Genomic DNA, 19,705 nt, shown 5'->3' with positions numbered 1-19,705 from the left:
TCTACTCCAGGGGCAATTTACCAATTTGCAGCATTTAATTAGCCTGCCAGCACATCTTTGGAATGTCGGAGGAAACTGGATCCCCTAAGGGAAATCCGCGCAGTCATAGAGATAACACGCAAGCTCCTCGCTACACTATCGGGGTGGAATCCAGGTCGTTGGAGCTGTGAGGCAGAGACACCACTTGCTTCTTCACTATGGCTCAGTATTTTCAGTCTTTAATTCTTAAAATGCTGAAATAAAATTGGCGAAAGGCTCGGAATGGCAGTGGTAATCCGAATGCCTGGACTAACGATCCAGAGATCCCACCACGGCTGCTTTCGAGTTAAAATTCTGGAATGAAACATTCCAGCAACAAGAATGACCGCAAACCTACTGCTTTGTCTTAAAACGTGTCAGGTGCACTAATGCCCTTTAGAAAGAAATCTGAAATTCACAATCTTCTCCTATGTTTCTCCATATCCACTTTTAATGCCCTCTGAAATGGGCACTCAATTTAAAGGCAATTAGAGATGGTCAATAAAGGCATCGATGCACAGATCACAATTTTATTTTAATTGTTTTGGAAAAGTTGCTCTTGAGATGCCCTTTTAACCGTGGCTTAATGTTGGTCCAAGTCTTCCATAAATCAATCTAAAGCCGTTACGTCCTCACTGAGTCCGATTAGAGCTGAATTCAATCCTTAAACTAATGTTCAATCAGTGTTACAATAGTAATGTGAGTTCAGGTCTTTGTATTCCAGTCTCCATGAGAAAAAAAACAATGTTCCACTAGCCCTTTTAATTCTGTTTGGCAAATTGTCCATTGTCCACTAAATTCTCTGGATTTTTTCACTTGGACCTCCAAGCTTTGTTTCTTGCCAAATAGAAAATATTTTGATTGCTTGTTTGTAGATGGCTTGCATTTCGTGTCCACTCATCCAATCTATAAAAATCCTTTGGTGACAATCTGCTTCCACTTTCCCCCCTTCCTTACATACCAATGCTGACGTACAACTCTGCATCTGTGTGAGGGACAGGCATGATGGGTGAGAGGGATAAACAAAGATTCAAAGAGAGAAGACAGGTCATGGCAAAGGGAGGTTCCCTAGGTTAAGGTCAGTCAACAGTCAGAGATGTGCCAGGGCATAATGCCACAGGTTCGTCATCCTCTTTCCTGTACTGCTGAAGGGCCACAGCCAGTGCTTGAGTCAGGCTAGTCGAGGCTAACTGGCTCGTAGCTGCTATGTGGGGCTATACTCTATAGCAATCTGTTAACATATCTGCTGTGAGACTGCAATAGGGCCTGCACTACTGGGAACTGGTCATTCCTTGTGGACACTTGGTTTGTGTATGTAGTGTGCCTCTGGGAATCTTCCATATGTGTGAGCACAAGGGAATGAGAATATAGGGGGTCAAATACCTGGACAAATTCTCTTTGGCTTATGAGTGGAGAAGCTTTACTTTTCCCTTGCAGTAAAAAATCTCATACATCTCCAAGGAATTTCTCACATACTTCGTAACCTCTGCTGGGTACGGAGGAATACTTTGGAAGTTATAAAAAAATAAAATGCCACAAAGTTCCAGAGGGTCTATGATCAAATTCACACTTAACATGATAACACAAGAGGCCGTAGATGCTGTAACATGGTGCAAAAAACAACAACTGCTGGGACAATTCAGGCAAGGGATGGTCAGTGTGGAGGCAGAGGAATCAAGTCAAATCAAGTCCAGAGAGTTTATTGTCATGTGTCCCAGATAGGACAATGACATTCTTGCTTGCTGCAGCACGACAGAATATTGTAGGCATAAATACAGATCAGATCAGTGTGTCCATATACCATAGAATATATATTCTATGGTATATGGACACACTGACCTGATCTGTATTTATGCCTACAATAGGCATATAGGCTGTAATAGGCTGTTATAGTTCAGAGTTTGTTTGAAGTTGTGTTTAATAGTCTGATGGCTGTTGGGAAGATGCTGCTCCTGAACCTGGATGTTGCAGATTTCAGGCTCCTTCTCCTTCTACCTGATGGCAGGCATCTCTCCTTCAAGCTGGGCTACAGGACTAGACCACCACCACACCTGGGTCAGTCGGACCATATGTCCCTGTTTTTAATTCCTGCATATGCCCCCCTCAGGAAAACCGCTCCTACCATCACAAAGACCATCACAACCTGGCCTGATGGTGCATCTCAGCAGCTGCAGGACTGCTTCGACAGGACCAACTGGGATGTGTTTGAACACCGGGACCTGGAGGTGTTCACAGACAGTGTACTATGTTACATTAAAAACTGCATGGACACTGTCACAGTGGACAAACGCATCCGGGTCTACCCCAACCAGAAGCCCTGGATGACCCGGGAGGTCCAGCGGCTGTTAAAAGAGAGGAACACCGCTTTTAGGTCTGGCGATAGGGCTTTATACAGCACGGCCCAAGCTAACCTGAAGAGAGGCATCAGAGAGGCCAAATCAGACTACAGGAGGAAGATAGAGGACCACCTGGACAGTAACAACAGCAGGCAGGTGTGGCAGGGGATCCAGTATCTAACCAACTACAAGACCAACCTTGGAGCTGCTGAAGGTGACGCCTCGTTGGCAGAGGAGCTGAACCTCTTCTTTGCTCGCTTTGAAGTGGAGCCACCCGAGACAGCCACATCACACCACATGGTCCACAGCAGCTTAACCCTCAAGATAGAGGAGCATGAGGTGAGGCGCACGCTGCGGGCCATCAATCCGAGGAAGGCTACTGGACCCGACGGCATCTCTGGACGCGTGCTGAAGGACTGCGCTGACCAGCTGGCTGGAGTCTGTACGAGGATTTTCAACCAGTCTCTGGCCCAGTCCACTGTTCCACCCTGTCTGAAGTCCGCAACCATAGTCCCCTTGCCCAAAAAAACCCACATTTCCAGCCTCAACGACTACCGGCCAGTCGCACTCACACCAGTGGTGATGAAGTGTTTTGAAAAACTGGTCCGGGGTCATATCACATCACTCCTGCCCCGAAGCTTTGACCCCCACCAGTTTGCGTACAGAGCGAATAGATCCACAGAGGACGCTGTAGCCACAGCCCTCCATGCTGCACTGTCCCACCTGGAGCAGGCGGGGAGCTACGTGCGGATGCTCTTTGTGGACTACAGCTCTGCCTTTAATACCATCCTTCCCCACAAACTGGTGGACAAACTGGGAGACTTGGGACTTCCACACTCCACCTGCATGTGGATAAATAGCTTCCTGTCAGCTCGCAGCCAGAGAGTCAGAGTGGGCCATCACACATCCACGGCCCTCAGCCTCAATACCGGCTCTCCACAGGGCTGCGTGCTGAGCCCCCTGCTCTACACCATCTACACACATGACTGCACCCCCGCCCACCACAGCAACACCATTGTCAAATTTGCGGATGACACTACGGTGGTGGGACTCATCTCCGGGGGGGACGAGTACGCCTACTGGGATGAGGCGGAGCAGCTGACAGTGTGGTGTGGAGAAAATAACCTGCTCCTCAACACCTTAAAGACAAAGGAAATAATAATAGACTTCAGAAAGAATAAAACGGACATGGTACCATTAACTATCAGAGGGGACTGTGTGGAGAGGGTGGCGGATTTCCGCTTCCTGGGAATCCATATTGAGGAGGACCTGACGTGGAGCGTGAACACCTCTGCGCTGCTGAAAAAGGTCCAGCAGAGACTGCACTTCCTGAGGGTGCTCAGGAAGAATAACATCACTCAGAGACTGCTGCTGTCCTTTTATCGGTGCTCCATTGAGAGCATCCTAACATACTGTGTATGCGTATGGTACACCAGCTGCACAGCGGCTCAGAGGAAAGCGCTCCAGAGGGCCATTGACAACGCCCAGAGGATTGTCGGCTGCCCTCTCCTTACCTTGGAGGACTTACACAGTTCCCGCTGCATCAAAAAATCCCAGAGTATTATAAAGGACATTTCCCACCCCGGACACTCCCTGTTTGAACTGTTACCGTCAGGCAGACGGTACAGATCTACAAAGACAAGGACAAACAGACTTAAAAACAGTTTTTACCCCACTGCTATAAAGGCACTAAATGTAGCCGCCAAGGAACGCAGGGGCGACACATACTAAGAGACTGTGAAATCGACAGAAGGATGTAGGGCTGGGTGTTTATGCGTGCTATTTTCATGATATTTATTTTAGTTGTTTATCTTTTTTTAAATATTTTACCTTGTATGTATCGTTAGCTTTTAGAAATGTTTGAATGGTGCACTGACTGGCTGACATTTTACAATTTCGTTGTACATGGTTCATGTTACAATGACAATAAAGAAACTATTCTATTCTATTCTATTCTATTCTACCTGATGGCAGGGGAGAGATGAGTGTGTGGCCAGGATGGTGTGGGTCCTTGATGATGCTGGCAGCCTTTTTGAGGCAGCGACTGCAATAGATCCCCGCGATGGTAGGGAGGTCAGAGCCGATGATGGACTGGGCAGTGTTTACAACTTTTTGCAGCCTTTTCCGCTCCTGGATGCTCAGGTTGCCGTACCAAGCCACGATGCAACCGGTCAGCATGCTCTCTACTGAGCACCTGTAGAAGTTCGAGAGAGTCCTCCTTGACATACCGACTCTCCGTAATCTTCTCAGGAAGTAGAGGCACTGATGTGCTTTCTTTATGATTGCATCAGTGTTCTGGGACCAGGAGAGATCTTCAGAAATATGCACGCCCAGGAATTTGAAGTTCTTGACCCTTTCCACCACCATTGATATGAACGGGACTGTGGGTCCCCGTCCTACCCATTCCGAAGTCCACAATCAGTTCCTTGGTTTTGCCTGTGTTGAGAGCCAGGTTATTGTGCTGGCACCATTTGGTCAATCGGTTGATCTCGCTTCTATACTCTGACTCGTCCCCATCAGTGATACGTCCCACAACAGTGGTGTCGTCGGCGAACCTGATGATGGAGTTCCCACTATGTCCAGCTACGCAGTCATGAGTATAGAGTGAGTATAGCAGGGGGCTGAGCACGCAGCCTTGAGATGCTCCCGTGCTGATTGTTATCGAGGATGACACATTTCCACCAATACGGACAGTCAATGTGTCGGGCCAAGACCATGTATCAACTCTAAATGTCAAATGTCCCTCTGCCCCCAAAAATGTTGTAGTCCTGCTGCATTGCTCCAGTAATTTTATTTTGTCACGCATAAAGTGATCTGCTAAGAAAGGTGCAGTAAAGTTCCATCTACACTGTTCAGTCATTGCATCAGACAGATAAGTTAGATGCAGAGTAAATCCTCTCGCACTATGTATCTCAAACAATCACCAAGTGTCTGCAGCTCCCCCTGCACTGTACATCAAACTTTCACCAAGAAGGAATACTTTTATTTCTATTTCAAAACATACTTAACTTGTTAAAAAAAGTATTGGAATAAATAAACACAGGACGTTCTTGTAAAAATGTTCATGACAAGTAATGTCTTTCATTGGAAACACAGACTGCAGATGTTGGAATCTTGAGCAAAAACAAACTGCAGGTCAAACAATATCTGTGGAGACAGAGGGGTGGTCAGTTTTTCAGGTCAAGACCATGCATCAGGACTCAAAATGTCAACCATCCCTCTGCCTCAATGAGTCAGGCAGTATTTGTGGAGGAAAATGGTCAGATGATGTTTCTGGTCGGGACCCTTCCTCAGTCTCCTGCACTTCGTTTTTTGCATAATATTCATTACTCAGCGTTAACACATCATCGGTTATCATCCATTTACAAAGTTAATGTAAATAGTTTGTGGGATTTTAAACACAAATGTGAACTAGTTTGTGTGCAGAGGCAGGAAGGAAACTGATACCGCACCCACTACACTGTCCAGTCATTGTGTCACAGTCCCAGGATTAGGTTGGAGTTCAGAGTAAATCTCTTCTTGACAGAGTACATGAAACATTCACCCAGGTGGGAAGACTGTGTATCTGTTTTGCTCTACTGTATCCCGTCAAACATTTCCAGGGAACGTACACCACAGATTACGTACAGATAGGGTGACACAGATTCAACAACAAATTATCTAATGTTACCAGATTCAAACTTCACTTGAAACTCTGTAGATAAGATCTACTGGGTGGGAACTCTTATAATAGATGTCTATAAGGAAAGGAACTGCAGTAATTTTGCCTCTAGTTGTATTAAGCGACGTCACTAGCATCATTGCACAAAAACCTCTAAGAGACTTTGCTGAGATAGTATAACAGCCCCGAGGTCTAACTCATTTCGTCTCCTCCCAATATATCCTGTGTCAAAATATCCGTGGAGGAACAGCTGTTTCCAATTTCCTCTGGAGCAGTTCGGATCAAGTTGGTTATTTATAGCATGAAGAAAATTCCAGAATATTTCATCAACCACTTCCCCACCAATTTGGAGGCTTTTCCCAGAGAAGGCTGTGAGGTTGCCAAGTGCTAAATCGGCGACTGTTTTGGAGATAGGGGGCCTCCTTTGCTCCAAATTAGAATATCCCATTTACATCACGGAAAGTTCACTTCCTATTGCCTTGAAACATACTGACTCAGATTTCAAGGGAAAGGGAATTGTTCATTACGATTCCGACAAACCAGACTTCATTTTAGCATAAACCTTTTGCTCTTATTTCATACAAGCTCAATGACTCTCCATGGCGGAGGAGTGGTAGGATGAAGAGGTGTGTTGGGGGAGTGGATAAGAGATATCAGGTATCATAGAGTCATCCAGAACAGAAACAGGCTCTTCAGCCCACTGTTCACATCAATCACCCTTTTATACTGCTTTCATTTTTATTCCCCTTGCATTCCAACTCCCTCCCCGATTCTATAAACACTAGGGACAATTTACAGTGATCAATTAACCAACCAACTAGCATATCTTTTGGAAACCGGTGCACCCAGGGGAAACCCATGTGGTCATCAGGATAACGAGCAAACTTCACACAGACAGTACCTGAGGTTAGGATTGAACCCAAGTCTCCAGCACTGTGAAACAGTGCTACTATACTGTATCATCAAGGAAGGTTCCAAATGGCTTGAGAGTTTGCTCGGACGTACATTTTGGAGAGGGAGCCATGTAAGGAAGTATGGTCAAGAAGGCACAGCAACGACTGTTCTTCCTGAGGACATTAAAAAAGACTGGTCTGCCCCAACAGCTGCTGACAACGTTCTACCGCTGCACCACAGAGAGCATATTAACGTATGGCATCTCTGTGTGGTATCTCAGCTGCACGGAGGCGGAGAGGAGAGCTCTTCAGCGCGTCGTCCACAGAGCACAGAGGATTATTGGGACACAGCTACCAGCCTTGGAGGGCATCTACCACATACGGAGCCTCAGGAAGGCCGTCAGCATCCATAAAGACTCCTCACACCCTTGTAACGGACTGTTCGAACTACTTCCCTCCGGCAGACGTTACAAGGCCTTCTACGCCCGAACCTCCAGACTCAGAAACAGCTTTATTCCCAGAGCTATAGTGGCTCTGAACCGGCCCTGCTGAGTGCCCCCCATCCCCCCTGGACTGTCTCCCTCGGATGGTCACGTCACACAGCTTATTTATTTATTTGACTTTTCTTTACATCGGTTGGAAGCTGCATACTAAATCTCGTTACACTGACGTGCAATGACAATAAAAGATATTATTATTATTATTATTATAATTATGCAGATAAGAGTGATAGAGAGAATTGTACACATAGAAATACTCTCTGTGTGGTGGGTTATTGGTTACTGTTAATTACACTCACCGTAGATTGATGGTAAAAAAAAATTAAAGAGGAGTTGATAGGCATGTGTGAGGGAGAATAAATCGTAGACAGAGAAATAAGAGAGCAAGAATAAGACTGATGAGTTAATCTCCTGGGAACTGGCATGGACCCAATATGTTGGAATGACCTCCCTCGGTTTGATGTGGAGATAATGTAGCTGGGGATAGCAATGTACTGAGCTATGCATTTTCTTTTATTTATTCATTCTCTGGATATGGACATCACTGGCAATATCGATATTTATGGTCTGTCCTTAACTTCCACTGAACTGTGGAGGTAATTAAAAGTCAACCACCTGAGTGGGTCTAAATGCAGGAACATGTGTTGATAAACAGGGACACAAATGTACACCTCAGTACATTTCCATCCACAGAATTCCTGGGAAGTGCATGTGTAAGTGAATTACGAAGAGAGGTTTGGGCAATACAGCAATGGAGTCGCAGTGATAGAATTGTGTATTGCTGGAGATCTGGATCTTGTTTTATGAATATCATTAGTCTGGGCAGTAGAAATCCCCGTGTAACTGCAAGACATTCACGGCAGCAGCTTCGAGACATACTAAAGTATTCCTCAAACCATTACACGGGCTACCTCAAGTTCAATGCTGCGGCTGTGAGAGAGTGCCGCAGTGTCGGAGGTGCCGTCACTGGGATGAGCATTTAACCTGTCTGACATCCCAAGCCCATAGGGACCGCTCTCGGGAGCAAGGATCGTGGCAGATCCTCCACTCCTGAAACCACCCGCATTGGCAACAGTTGCCATGTTGTTTAATGTCATCGATGCCAACCTCTGTTCTCGGGACAAGATTGGTAGATAGACAGTGATGCCCCTTGAGTGTGGTCTGTCTGAGCAAATCAGCACTCGGGCACAAAGCGATGAGCCAGCTGAATTAAATCACATCCATACTAGCATCAACTATATTCGTTCCTCCCAATGTGGCCTCCTTTACATTGATGAGACCAAGCGTAGATGACCATTTCGCCGGACATTTGAGCTTTGTCCTCTAGATCGCTTTATCTCAAGGTTGTCAACCATTTTAACTTATCCTCCCATTCCCCCACTGACTTCTGACCTTTCTGCCCTGGGGCTCTTCCAATGGCAGTGAGGCCACTACACGCAATCTGGAGGAACAGCATCTCATATTCCACTTGAGTAGCTTTCAATTTAACAGTATGAACATTGAATTCCCCCTCTCCCCTGTGCCCCACTTTGGTGTGTGCCCACTTCACCCACGACCCTGCCCCCCCCCCCCCCCATTACCCTCCCCTTCCACTTTCATGTTTATCCATTCGTCTGGTTTTACATTTTACCCTCCTCTCTTTATTTTACATCCCTTTTCATCTCTCACCTTTGTCCATCCAATTGCTAATCAACCCCCTGCCCCCCCCCCCCCCCCCCCCCACCTCACCTGTATCCACCTATCACTCAGCAGGCTTTGTACCATCCCCACCTCTTTTCCAGGTTTCTCCCCCTGCCCCCCTAATACATTCGGTCTGAAGAAGGTTCCTGACCTAAAATGTCACCTGTTCCTGTCCTCCAGAGATGCTGCCTGACCTGCTGAGTTACTCCACACTTTGTGGGGTTTTTTTCTTGTCTGATTTATTCCCCTTCCAGGAGCTGTGATGGGAAGCCAAGGCTTGACCACTGCTGGCCAGGGTTGGAATTGCCTGACCCAAAGTGTTTTCTTTTCCCAGGTGCCACACGGGACATCGGCTCGGCGTTGACCCGGATGTGTATGAGACATCGAAGCATCGAAGCCAAGCTCCGCCATTTCACCAAGTTAGTGCCTTGTTATTCAGCGGCGATGAACTGGTCTCTGGGGTTTGGTGGGCGAAGGGTTTAGGGGTTCACTGGTGAGGCCAGCGCTTATCGCACATCCCCACTCGCCTTGGGAAGCAAGATTGACCGCTTTCCTCACCCCCTCAGATGAAGGAGCTGCCGGAGTGTGGGTTGGTTAGATGAACCAAGATACAGCTCGGGGACAACAGAGAGTGCGCAAGATATTTCCAGTCCCAAGTGTGGTGTGTGAATCGTTCAAGAAGATCAGTTGCCTGATCTCGGACTGGCCTATGCATGGAATTCAGTCGGGGGTGGTGGAGGTGGCACATTGGGATTTGGGAGTGAGTCGAGGGTTCTACAATGGATGTCTGACTGAGGATCTAAAGAATGTAAGGGCTTCCACAGTGCTTCTCTGGGGCAAGGGGGAATTAAATTAGGTAGACATCCCCCGCATGGGCACAGGTTGTGTTGTATTTGTCTGCCACTTCCCACGAATCCCTAAGAATGACTAGTGATGCAGCAGCTGACTGAGGAGTGAGCTGGGAGATGAGCAGTGAGGGGAGAGTCCCTGTGAACTACTGCAGAGGCGGAAGGTGCGAGTACAGCAGGCTGGGATTCCTATCAAACCATGTGAAATCAGCAAGCTTATCTCAAAACAGTTTCCATGTTTTGGTCTCTGGTGAATGAGGCCTCCTTACTAAGCAAAACCTTTGGCAGTACTCTTGCTCCTCCCTCCCTCTCTCTCTCTCCTGTCTCTCCCTTTTTTTCCTTTCTCTCTCTCACTCACTCTCCCTCTCTCCCTCCCTGCCCTAACCATCTCTCTTCCCCTCCTCCCTCCCTCCCATCTCCTTCCCTTTCTCTCCTCCCATCCCCCTCTCCCGTTTTTCTCTTTCTTTCTCTCCCTCCCCCACCTCTCTCTCCTCCCTCCCTCTTTTTCTCCCCCCCCCCCATTTCTCCTTCTCACTCCCTTGCCTCCCTCGCCCTCTCTTTTTCCTCCCCTCTCTCCCCCGCCCTCTCCTCCCTCTCCATATGGCTCCCTTCAAATCTTCCACCTTCGCTGTTGTTCCCTCTCTTTCCTTTCCTCTCTTCCTCTCTTGCTCCATCCCACATGTTCCACCCCTCTTGATCCTTCCCTTTCCCCCCCTCCATTTTTTTCTCTTTCCATTTTTTCCTCTCTCTTGTTCTCTTATCACCCTTACTCTTAACCCTTCACTCTCTTGCACCTTCTTTCTCTCTCTTATACTCTCTGTCACCCACTCCTCTCGCTTCCTCCCACTTGCTTCCTCCTTTTTCTCTCTCCCATTCCCTCTCCTCCACTTCCTCTCCTTCCCTCATCTCTCTCTCTCCTCCATTTTCTCTGCTCCTCTCATTCTCCTCTCTCTCGCTCTCCCTTCCTCATGTCCCTCCCTTACACCCTTCCTTCCTCTCACTAACTCCCTCTCTTGCTCTCTTTTCTTTCTCTCTCCCCCTTTCTTTCCTTACTCTCTCTACCCCCTTTTCTCTCCCCTCCTCTCTTTCCACAACTCTTTCCCCCCCACCCTTCCCCACGCTTCACCTCTCTCCCCATTTCTCTCAGGTGGTTAGCATGTTCCTGTTTCTCTCCCTAGTGCTCTGATGGAGAGCCTGATAAATCCGTTACAAGAGAGGATTGAGGACTGGAAGAAATCTGCCAACCAGCTGGACAAGGACCATGCCAAAGGTACAAGCAGAACTCTTTGTCCCCGTCCTTCTCTCCACGATCCAACCTTTGATAGACTCCTAGATCCAGATCTCTGTCCTACATCGCCCCCTGGGGTTCAGTTGCCATCAACTCCTCTCTCAAGCACCAGTTTCCAGTGTTGTGTCTGACTAAGTGCAGTAAAAGGTTTGGGGATAAATTTGTCACAGCATCCTGACCCGCAGGGCTGACCGCTTAGTCAGTGCTGAAGATGCTTAATTTTATTCTTTTCAATTCCCACAAATTAACATTAATCCATTAAAACCAGGCAGTGCAGGAGAGACTGCAATCATTTAGGGTTTTACTATGCTTCCATGTAGGTCTTATTTTTGTGCGAATTTTAATTTATTAATAGAAATCCTAAGTTCATGGTGTGTTTCTTATGATATCACAATGGAAGGCCATTCATCCATCGGGTCCATGCTGTCCAGGCAGAGCAGTCCCATCAGTCTCATTTCCCCATTCTTATTTCTCTGTAACCCTACAACTTATTCTCACTCACAGACAAATCCCTGTTGATTCTTTAGCCAAGTATCTCTGCTGAGGGATAATTTACAGGGACCAGTTAATGTATTTGGTATGTGAGAGGAAACCTCTAGCACCTAGTGGAAAAGCACATGGTCACAGGGAGAATGTACAAACAGCAGCTGTAGTCAGGATTGAACCCGAGTCACTGGAGCTATGAAGTGGTAACTCTACCTGGTTCACCACTGTATGCCCACTGTGCCTCTGTCACTGATATTGTATAATGGACAGTTGGGTCCTGTTCAACCAAGTCTTGGGAGTTAATATAATACATCACCAATCATACACACCATGTTTTTTTTCTAGCATATTCATTAAAAGGGTAAACTCCATCCTGGTCACTCCCAACATGTGGAATCTCATTATACCTGACCTTGTCTCATTCACCCTGAACACATGGCGTCTCAAACACTAGAAAATTATTTCTAATGTGGAGAGCATCAAACCCTGTCCATTCATAGAATCATAAGTCATACAGGACTGAAACAGGCCCTTCTACCCAACTCGCCTATACCAACCAAGATGCCCAATCTGAGCTACACTCCTTTGCCCAAGTTTGGTCCATATCTCTCCAAACCTCACTCTGTATGTCGTATTGTACAGAATCAAACCCTATCCCATTCATTCCATATGTAGAATTTCAGAGAATCAGACTTTTCCCATTCATTCTCACTGTTGAATCCCAATAGAACAAATCCTTCCATTGCCAGTTATAAAATCCCAATGGATTGACGCCTTCCACATTCCCAGTGTAAATGGATTGAAACCACCCGTGTTCCTGGTTTATAGAATCCCATTGGATTTTAATATCTCCTCTTTCTTTCTCTATTGAATTACAATGGACTGAATCATCTCCATTCCTGGTCTGTTGAATCCCAATAGACTTAAACCTATCCCATTCCAATCTATCGAATACCAATGAACTGAAATCTTACCCCATTTCCAGTTTATGGAATCCCAATGGATTGAAACCTCCCCCATTTCCAGTGTTTGGAGTCCCAGTAGTTTGGGATGGCGGTTAGAAGGGAAAGATTTCCGACATTGCTGCATGCAACACTTGCTGGAACTGTCATTACTTAAATAGCACTGATTTCCCAACCCACATTTAAACATTGCTTTTTCTACTTCAGAGTATAAGAGAGCTCGACATGAGATTAAGAAGAAATCATCTGACACTCTCAAACTTCAGAAGAAAGCACGGAAAGGTGAGTGGATCTGTTTATGGATTTGAGTTTGCACTGACCTGCCTCAACAGTGCTGTAAGTGCATGAGAGTTTATCAGTGTATAAACCTCATAAATCTGGACCTACCGATGTTCCTGTGAGACTTCAAACAACAAATTCTCAGCTCTTTGGTCATTACCCAGGGCATCATTCTTCCCAGGGCTGGTCAGAATCCAGACCACTGCCCTACTCTGGGCACTGAGCATTATCCAGGACACAGCTGTTCTCATTGCTGGTCAGTAGCAGGCCCTGCCCCTCTCTGGACACTGGGCATTAAGGACACTGCCCCTTTTTCGACACCGGGACATTACCCAGTACCCCTCCCTGGATCATGGGTATTACCCAGACCACTGCCCCTCTCACGACCATGGACATTACTACCCCTCTATGGACACAGGACTACCCGGATCACTGTCCCTCTCTAGATACTGGGCAGTACCTAGGGCACTGCACCTCCCTGAGTGCTGGGGGCTGCTCTCTATTCGGGTGACGTCCTTGACCCGTTTGCCGGGGTCTGGATCTCAGATGGGCAAATGACCGACGATGGTGAAATAACTCCAACAAGATCACCCTCAGCTGTGACGTTAGAAGTGAGGTGTTTACAGGTGCCGATACTCAGTCAGTTTTGCCACTTTGTCTGCACACGCCCTCTTCCGTAATGAATTGTCCTCGGTCACTAATACTGCTTTTCCCACTACCTCCACTGACCATCTTCCTTTCCTCCTTTCCTCCCCTCCCTGTAGAACTTCTCGGTAAGTCTCTTCTCTCACGGATGCAGCTCGCGTTCTCTCTCTTACATTTGTGACTTCACGTTGTTACGTTGTACAGTTAGAGTCTGCGCAAGTGCTACGATAAGATTGTCCTGTGACGTTGAACTGAGCCCGTGTCTCACATGGAAAGGTTATAGTTGGGCAGTAAGTATGAACGTCAGCCTAGTGTGGGTGAAATATGGTAGAGGGAGGTTTAATCTGTCTAGGGCCTGCTTTCCCAACCCTATTTGATGGAACAGTGTCAGGGTGCTTTACTCTGTATCTTATCCATGCTGCCCCAGCCTTGTTTGATGGGGTAGGTTTGGGGTGCTTTACTCTCTATGTCATCCATGCTGTCCCAGCGTTTGGGGTGTATCAGGACTGCCTAGGTGGAGCTATACTCTGTCTAACCTGCTTTTTCCCCCTGCTCTTTTTTAACCTTTATTCACAGCCCTGATTCATTTTATAATACCTTAATCGGAATATCATCACAAAAACATATGAATTAGAATATTCTCTATGCCTGACTTCTTTTACCTTTTTCAAAGGAGTTTTTATTCCATAATCACAATTATCAGTACAGCAGATGCCCACTACCAGGAGCTGATTGACCAAAAAGCAACGACCCTGGTGTAGAACATACATCACCAACACATGCCATGCAGGAGGGTAGACACAAGATGCTGGAGTAACTCAGCGGGACATTTCGGGTCGAGACCCTTCCTCAGACCCGAAACGTCACCCATTCTTTCTCTCCAGAGATGCTGCCTGTCCCACAGAGTTACTCCAGCATTTTGTGTCCACCTTCGATTTAAGCCAGCATCTGCAGTCCTTTCCTACCCATGTAGGGGGGTGCTCGGTGTACAGGTATCTGTGCAGGCAAAGAACCACCACCTGTACGAACACAGGCAGAGAGGAAAGGGGAACCAGTCAACTGGGCACACAATCTGGCCAGGGACCCACCCACCCCCATAACCAAATCTGCCCCCTCAGGTGGTTTCTGTGCTGCATCCTCTAACCCAGTGGCCATGATACCTGAGCATGGGGTCTTGGTGGGAATAATCACCCCCTCTGAGGCCCCTGTACCTCAAGGTCATCCACGACTTAGAGAATGTGTGTCTCCTTTTTGACCAACTGTAGTCTCAGAAACCTCCATTATGGGGGAATCCTTTGCCTCCGTAACTTTGTCCTGTTGCCCGACGTCTCAGTCCCCTGCTGAACCCCAGGACACGTAGACTCCAAGGCTCTTTCTCCTGAACCCCCCCCCCCCCCTCCCATATACCTTCCCTCATATCCCCGCCCCTTCACTTTCCATATTCATAGTCATGCAGCGTAGACTTCAGTCCAACCTGCACGCGCCAACCAACATGCCCCATCTACACTTGTCTCACCTTCCTGCGTTTGTCCCATATACTTGTAAACCTATCCTAACTATGTACTTGTCCAAATGTCCTTTAAATGTTGTGATAGTACTTGCCTCAACTACCTCCTCTGGCAACTTGTTCCATACATCCACCACCCTTTGTATAAAAATAGTTGCCCTTAAGTTTCCAATTAAATCTTCTTGACCTCACCTCATACCCATGTTCTTGATACCCCTACTCTGAGTAAAAGACTGTGCATTTACCCTATAATCCCCTCAAGATATTATGCACCTCTACAAGACCACCACTAACCCACCTGCTCTCCAAGGAATAAAGTCCTACCCTGCTCTATCTCTCCTTATAGCCCGCCCTGGCTTCATCCGTATCTTAAAGCTAATAGAACAGATTGGGTAAAATTAAAATCGCCCCGTATGACTTACTCATTAACCTTGCAGCTGCCTGCAATCTCTTGGCATATTTGCTCCTCCAATTCTCGCAGGATTGTTCCGTGTTGATTTTCTGTGCCGATTCTGCAGCGTCAGAAGAAGTCTACTTTCCCAGACTTCACGAAAGCCCAAGGTATCGCTGAAAATCGCCATCACCCAGCAAACTGGGCTAGACAATTGGAGTGTCGGAGTACGGCTGATGTGAACAGTCAAAATTAAGTCCTTCTCAGTTCCCACCAGAGCTTAGAAGTTCATTTTGACAATCTGTCAGCCATGCCCCTCCCACAATACTCGAAAACAAAGGCAAAAACCTTGCAAAGCAGTAATCTCCTGAAAAGAAAACCTTTTGTAGTCCATTGTCATAGCTGACTTCCAAAGTTTCACCAAATTCTAGCGTTTTATTACAGCTCACCGATTGAGCTCTTCTCGATGTCCGATCCTGAAGGTGTGATGGGACACTGTAGAGGGGGCTTTACACGGGAGTCCAACACGTGCCCTGGGAGTGTGTGATGAGACAGGGTGGAGGGATCTTCCTTCTGCGTCTATCCCCAGTCTAGGCTGTGGGCTGAGGATGATGATGAGTGGGAGAATGATGATGGTACATGCGGAGATGTGAGAGTGTAGCCGTGAATTTTGCTTCAACAGGCCTTGACCTAGCACTTGCTCTCCACACTGACTGTTCAACCATCATTTCATTTGGATGTGGCATACTGCACCTGGACGGACTGCCTGCTTGCTGTGTTTCCTCTGGCTGTGCATGACTGTTCTGGACTGTGTCGCAGTTTACAGTGTTCAATATTACTGCATGTGTAATTTGCCTGTTATTATGGTGTAGTCTATTTGTGCAGTTTTTGTTTATGCAGTGAGGTGAATCTATGTAATTTGCTTGTTTTTACCATGTGGCTTATCTATATATAATGCTTATTATTATGGTGTGCTGTATCTGTGTCTAATGTTGTAATTGTGGTTTGGTGTATCTATGTACACATGAAACATTGAACGGTACAGAAGAACGGTCTTGACCCGAAATGTCACCCATTCCTTCTCTCCAGAGATGCTGCCTGTCCTGCTGAGTTACTCCAGCTTTTTGTGTCTACCTTCGATTTAAACCAGCATCTGCAGTTCAGAACGGTACAGCATAGGAACAGGCCCTTCATCCTAAAATGTCTGTGCCGAACATGATGCCAAGTTAAATCTGTCTGCATTTGATCCACAACCATGGATATCCATGTGGCTTTCTATAAGTCTCTTAAATGACACCACAGTGTCTGCCTCCCACCACCTCTAGCAGGGTGTTCTAGCCACCACCACTCTCTGTGTAAAATAATTTGCCCCGCACATTTCCTTTAAATCTGCCCCTCTGATGTTAGAGCTTTGCCTTCGCATCTTTGACATTGCCACCCCACCAAACAAGTTCGATTTATGCCTCTCATATATTTATATACTTCTATCAGGTCTCCCCAAAGCCTCCGATGCTCAAGAGAAAATAATTCAAGTTAATCCACTCTCACTTTATATCTAGTATCCTCTAATCTAGGAAGCATCCTGATCAACTTCATCTGCAACATTTCTAAAGCCTCCACATCCTTCCTGTAATTGGGCAACCAGAACTGCACACAGTACTCCAAATGCGGTCTAACCAAAGTCCTATACAGCTATAACATGACTTCCTGAATTCTTATCAGCATGTTGAGGGGTGAACTGTCCCAGTTTTTGATAAGATCGGACTGAAACTGCAACATTTATTATGGTCTATCTGCTCCCAACCTGTGTTGTGTTTGCTAATCAGTGCAGCATTTAATGTGACAACAGGTGGATAAGGGAACGGCCAGGATTTCATTTTTTAAATTCATTTCTCAGGGCCAGCATTTATTGTTCATCCATCCTTATTTACGCTCAAGGAGTGGCACATAGCCGGTGGCTTGAATTACTGCAGTTCAGCTCTTATCGGGACCCTTGCTTCTGCTGCCCTTTGCAGGAAGGCATGGAACTGCCAGCACTGATGGAGGAGAGAATTAATTGCCTTCTGTTGCAATTCCTACCCGCGTTGACTACTTTCCCCCAACTTCTGGCAAAGCAGCAGTTTCTGGGGGGAAAGAGTCAACCTCTTTCAGCATGCATTTTAACTGCTGTGTGTTTTGCACATTCCTAAACTATATAAATGATATATCCTTGGCCCTTCTCAGCTGCACTCCCAATCCCCGACCTCGACGCCAGGAGGGAAAAGGGCAGCAGGGGCAGGGGAACACCACCTTCTGCCGGTTCCCCGCTGAGTCACGATCTTGACTGGGAAACATATTACCAGGTCTTTCACTCTTTTAAACCTGGAATTCCTTCTCCAACAGCATCCTCACCAGATGGACTGCAGCATAGAGTCATAGAGTGATACAGTGTGGAAACATGCCCTTCGGCCCAACTTGCCCACACCGGCCCACAATGTCCCAGCTACACTAGTCCCACTTGCCTGTGCTTGATCCATATCCCTCCAAACCTGTCCTATCCATGTACCTGTCTAACTGTTTCTTAAACGATGGGATAGTCCCAGCCTCAACTACCTCCTCTGGAAGCTTGTTCCATACACCCACCACCCTTTGTGTAAAAAAGTTACCCCTCGGATTCCTATTAAATTTTTTCCCCTTCACCTTGAACCTATGTCCTCTGGTCCTCACTTCCCCTACTCTGGGCAAAAGACTCTGTGCATCTACCCGATCTATTCCTCTCATGATTTTGTACACCTCTATAAGATCATCACTCATCTTCCAGCGCTCCATAGAATAGAGACCCAGCCTACTCAACGTCTCCCTATAGCTCACACCCTTTAGTCCTGGCAACATCCTCGTAAATATTTTCTGAACCCTTTCAACCTTGACAATATCTTTCCTATAACATGGTGCCCAGAACTGAACACAATATTCTAAATGCGGTCTCACCAACGTCTTATACAACTGCAACATGACCTCTCAACTTCTATACTCAATCCTCTGACTGATGAAGGCCAAAGTGCCATAAGCTTTTTTGATCACCTTATCCACCTGTGACACGACCTTCAAGGAACCATGCACCTGTACTCCTAGATCCCTCTGGTCTACAACACTGCCCAGAGTCCTACCATTTATTGTGTAGGTCCTGCCCTTGTTCGACGTCCCAAAATGCAACACCTCACACTTCTCTGTTTTAAATTCCATCAACCATTCCTCCGCCTGCCTGGCCAATCGATCCAGATCCTGCTGCAATCTTTCACAAGCAGTTTAAGAAAATGTCTTACCACCACCTTCTCAAGGCCCATGAGAGATGGGCAGTAACTGCCTTGCCCACTGATGCCCAGATAATGAAAAATGCATTGAAAAGCAGAACTGAAACCAGGGCATTTACAATTTAATTTCTTTACTGACAAGGTGACATTGCAAACAGTTGACCAGACATTTCCCCACCATCCCTTATTGGCATACTGCAAACTCTGGACAAAAGCAGTGCGTCATTCAAAGTTGGAGACAGTACCAGTACTGGTCTGCAGGTGGCACACTTGCGCTTTCTGGAAAATTGATCCATTGGGTCTGGCTGACCCTGTGTAAATTGCGCAGTCTTCTCCCAGGCTAAATTGTACTGGTGATCGTGTCTGGGTGGAATTGGTCTGAGGACATCTGTGTGCACTTAACCTTATGTACTGACCCAGCATCACGGGAAAGGCCACATTTCTGTCCTGGGAACCTCGGGTGCAGTCACTGACCTTCTTTGATCCCTCACTGAAGGAGGAGGAGCACATTGCTCACAGCAGGTCATTGCGTAGCTCTGCTTGATGGTGTCAATGCTTTGCACACAGCATCTCCCAGCTTCAGTATTTATGATGAAAGCCGTCACAAGGCAGCTTGTTAAATCCTCCTTTATGATTCCCATGCTGTTTCTCCACCTCCCACCTCAGCTACATCAGTACACTGCATTCTCTTTCCCTGGACCACCGCACAATATGCATGCATGCACACACGTGCACGCGCACACATATGCATGCACATATACACACAAAAGTACACATATACAAACACATTAAAGTAAAGATATGTTTAAGCTAGAGTGAGTGCAGATTCACAAGAATGTTGCCTGGATTTGGAGGGCTTGAATAATCATAATAGATAGATAGACTGCATGTGTCTTTCCATAGAGTGAAGGAAGCTGAGAG

General features: G+C 46.7%; 1 protein-coding gene across 17 annotated transcripts in view; it reads left to right on the top strand.

Annotated features, from left to right (window-relative positions):
• The window catches only part of mtss2 (MTSS I-BAR domain containing 2), a 137,644-nt gene that overhangs the window by 94,532 nt on the left and 23,407 nt on the right, over window positions 1-19,705 (top strand). For 12 of the 17 annotated variants that reach the window (XM_033036013.1, XM_033036019.1, XM_033036018.1 and 9 more), the window contains 4 exons: window positions 9,423-9,507; window positions 11,115-11,206; window positions 12,880-12,954; window positions 13,716-13,724. In XM_033036013.1, the coding sequence (XP_032891904.1) occupies window positions 9,423-9,507; window positions 11,115-11,206; window positions 12,880-12,954; window positions 13,716-13,724 (261 nt within the window). The remainder of the gene's footprint in view (window positions 1-9,422; window positions 9,508-11,114; window positions 11,207-12,879; window positions 12,955-13,715; window positions 13,725-19,705) is intronic. The other 5 variants (XM_033036015.1, XM_033036014.1, XM_033036026.1 and 2 more) reach the window with 1 other exon arrangement.

The sequence above is a fragment of the Amblyraja radiata genome, chromosome 17, assembly GCF_010909765.2.
Source record: "Amblyraja radiata isolate CabotCenter1 chromosome 17, sAmbRad1.1.pri, whole genome shotgun sequence".
Classification (NCBI taxonomy): Eukaryota; Metazoa; Chordata; class Chondrichthyes; order Rajiformes; family Rajidae; genus Amblyraja; species Amblyraja radiata.
Note: the sequence above shows the minus strand (reverse complement) of the source record. Positions and strands in the feature narration are given on the sequence as shown.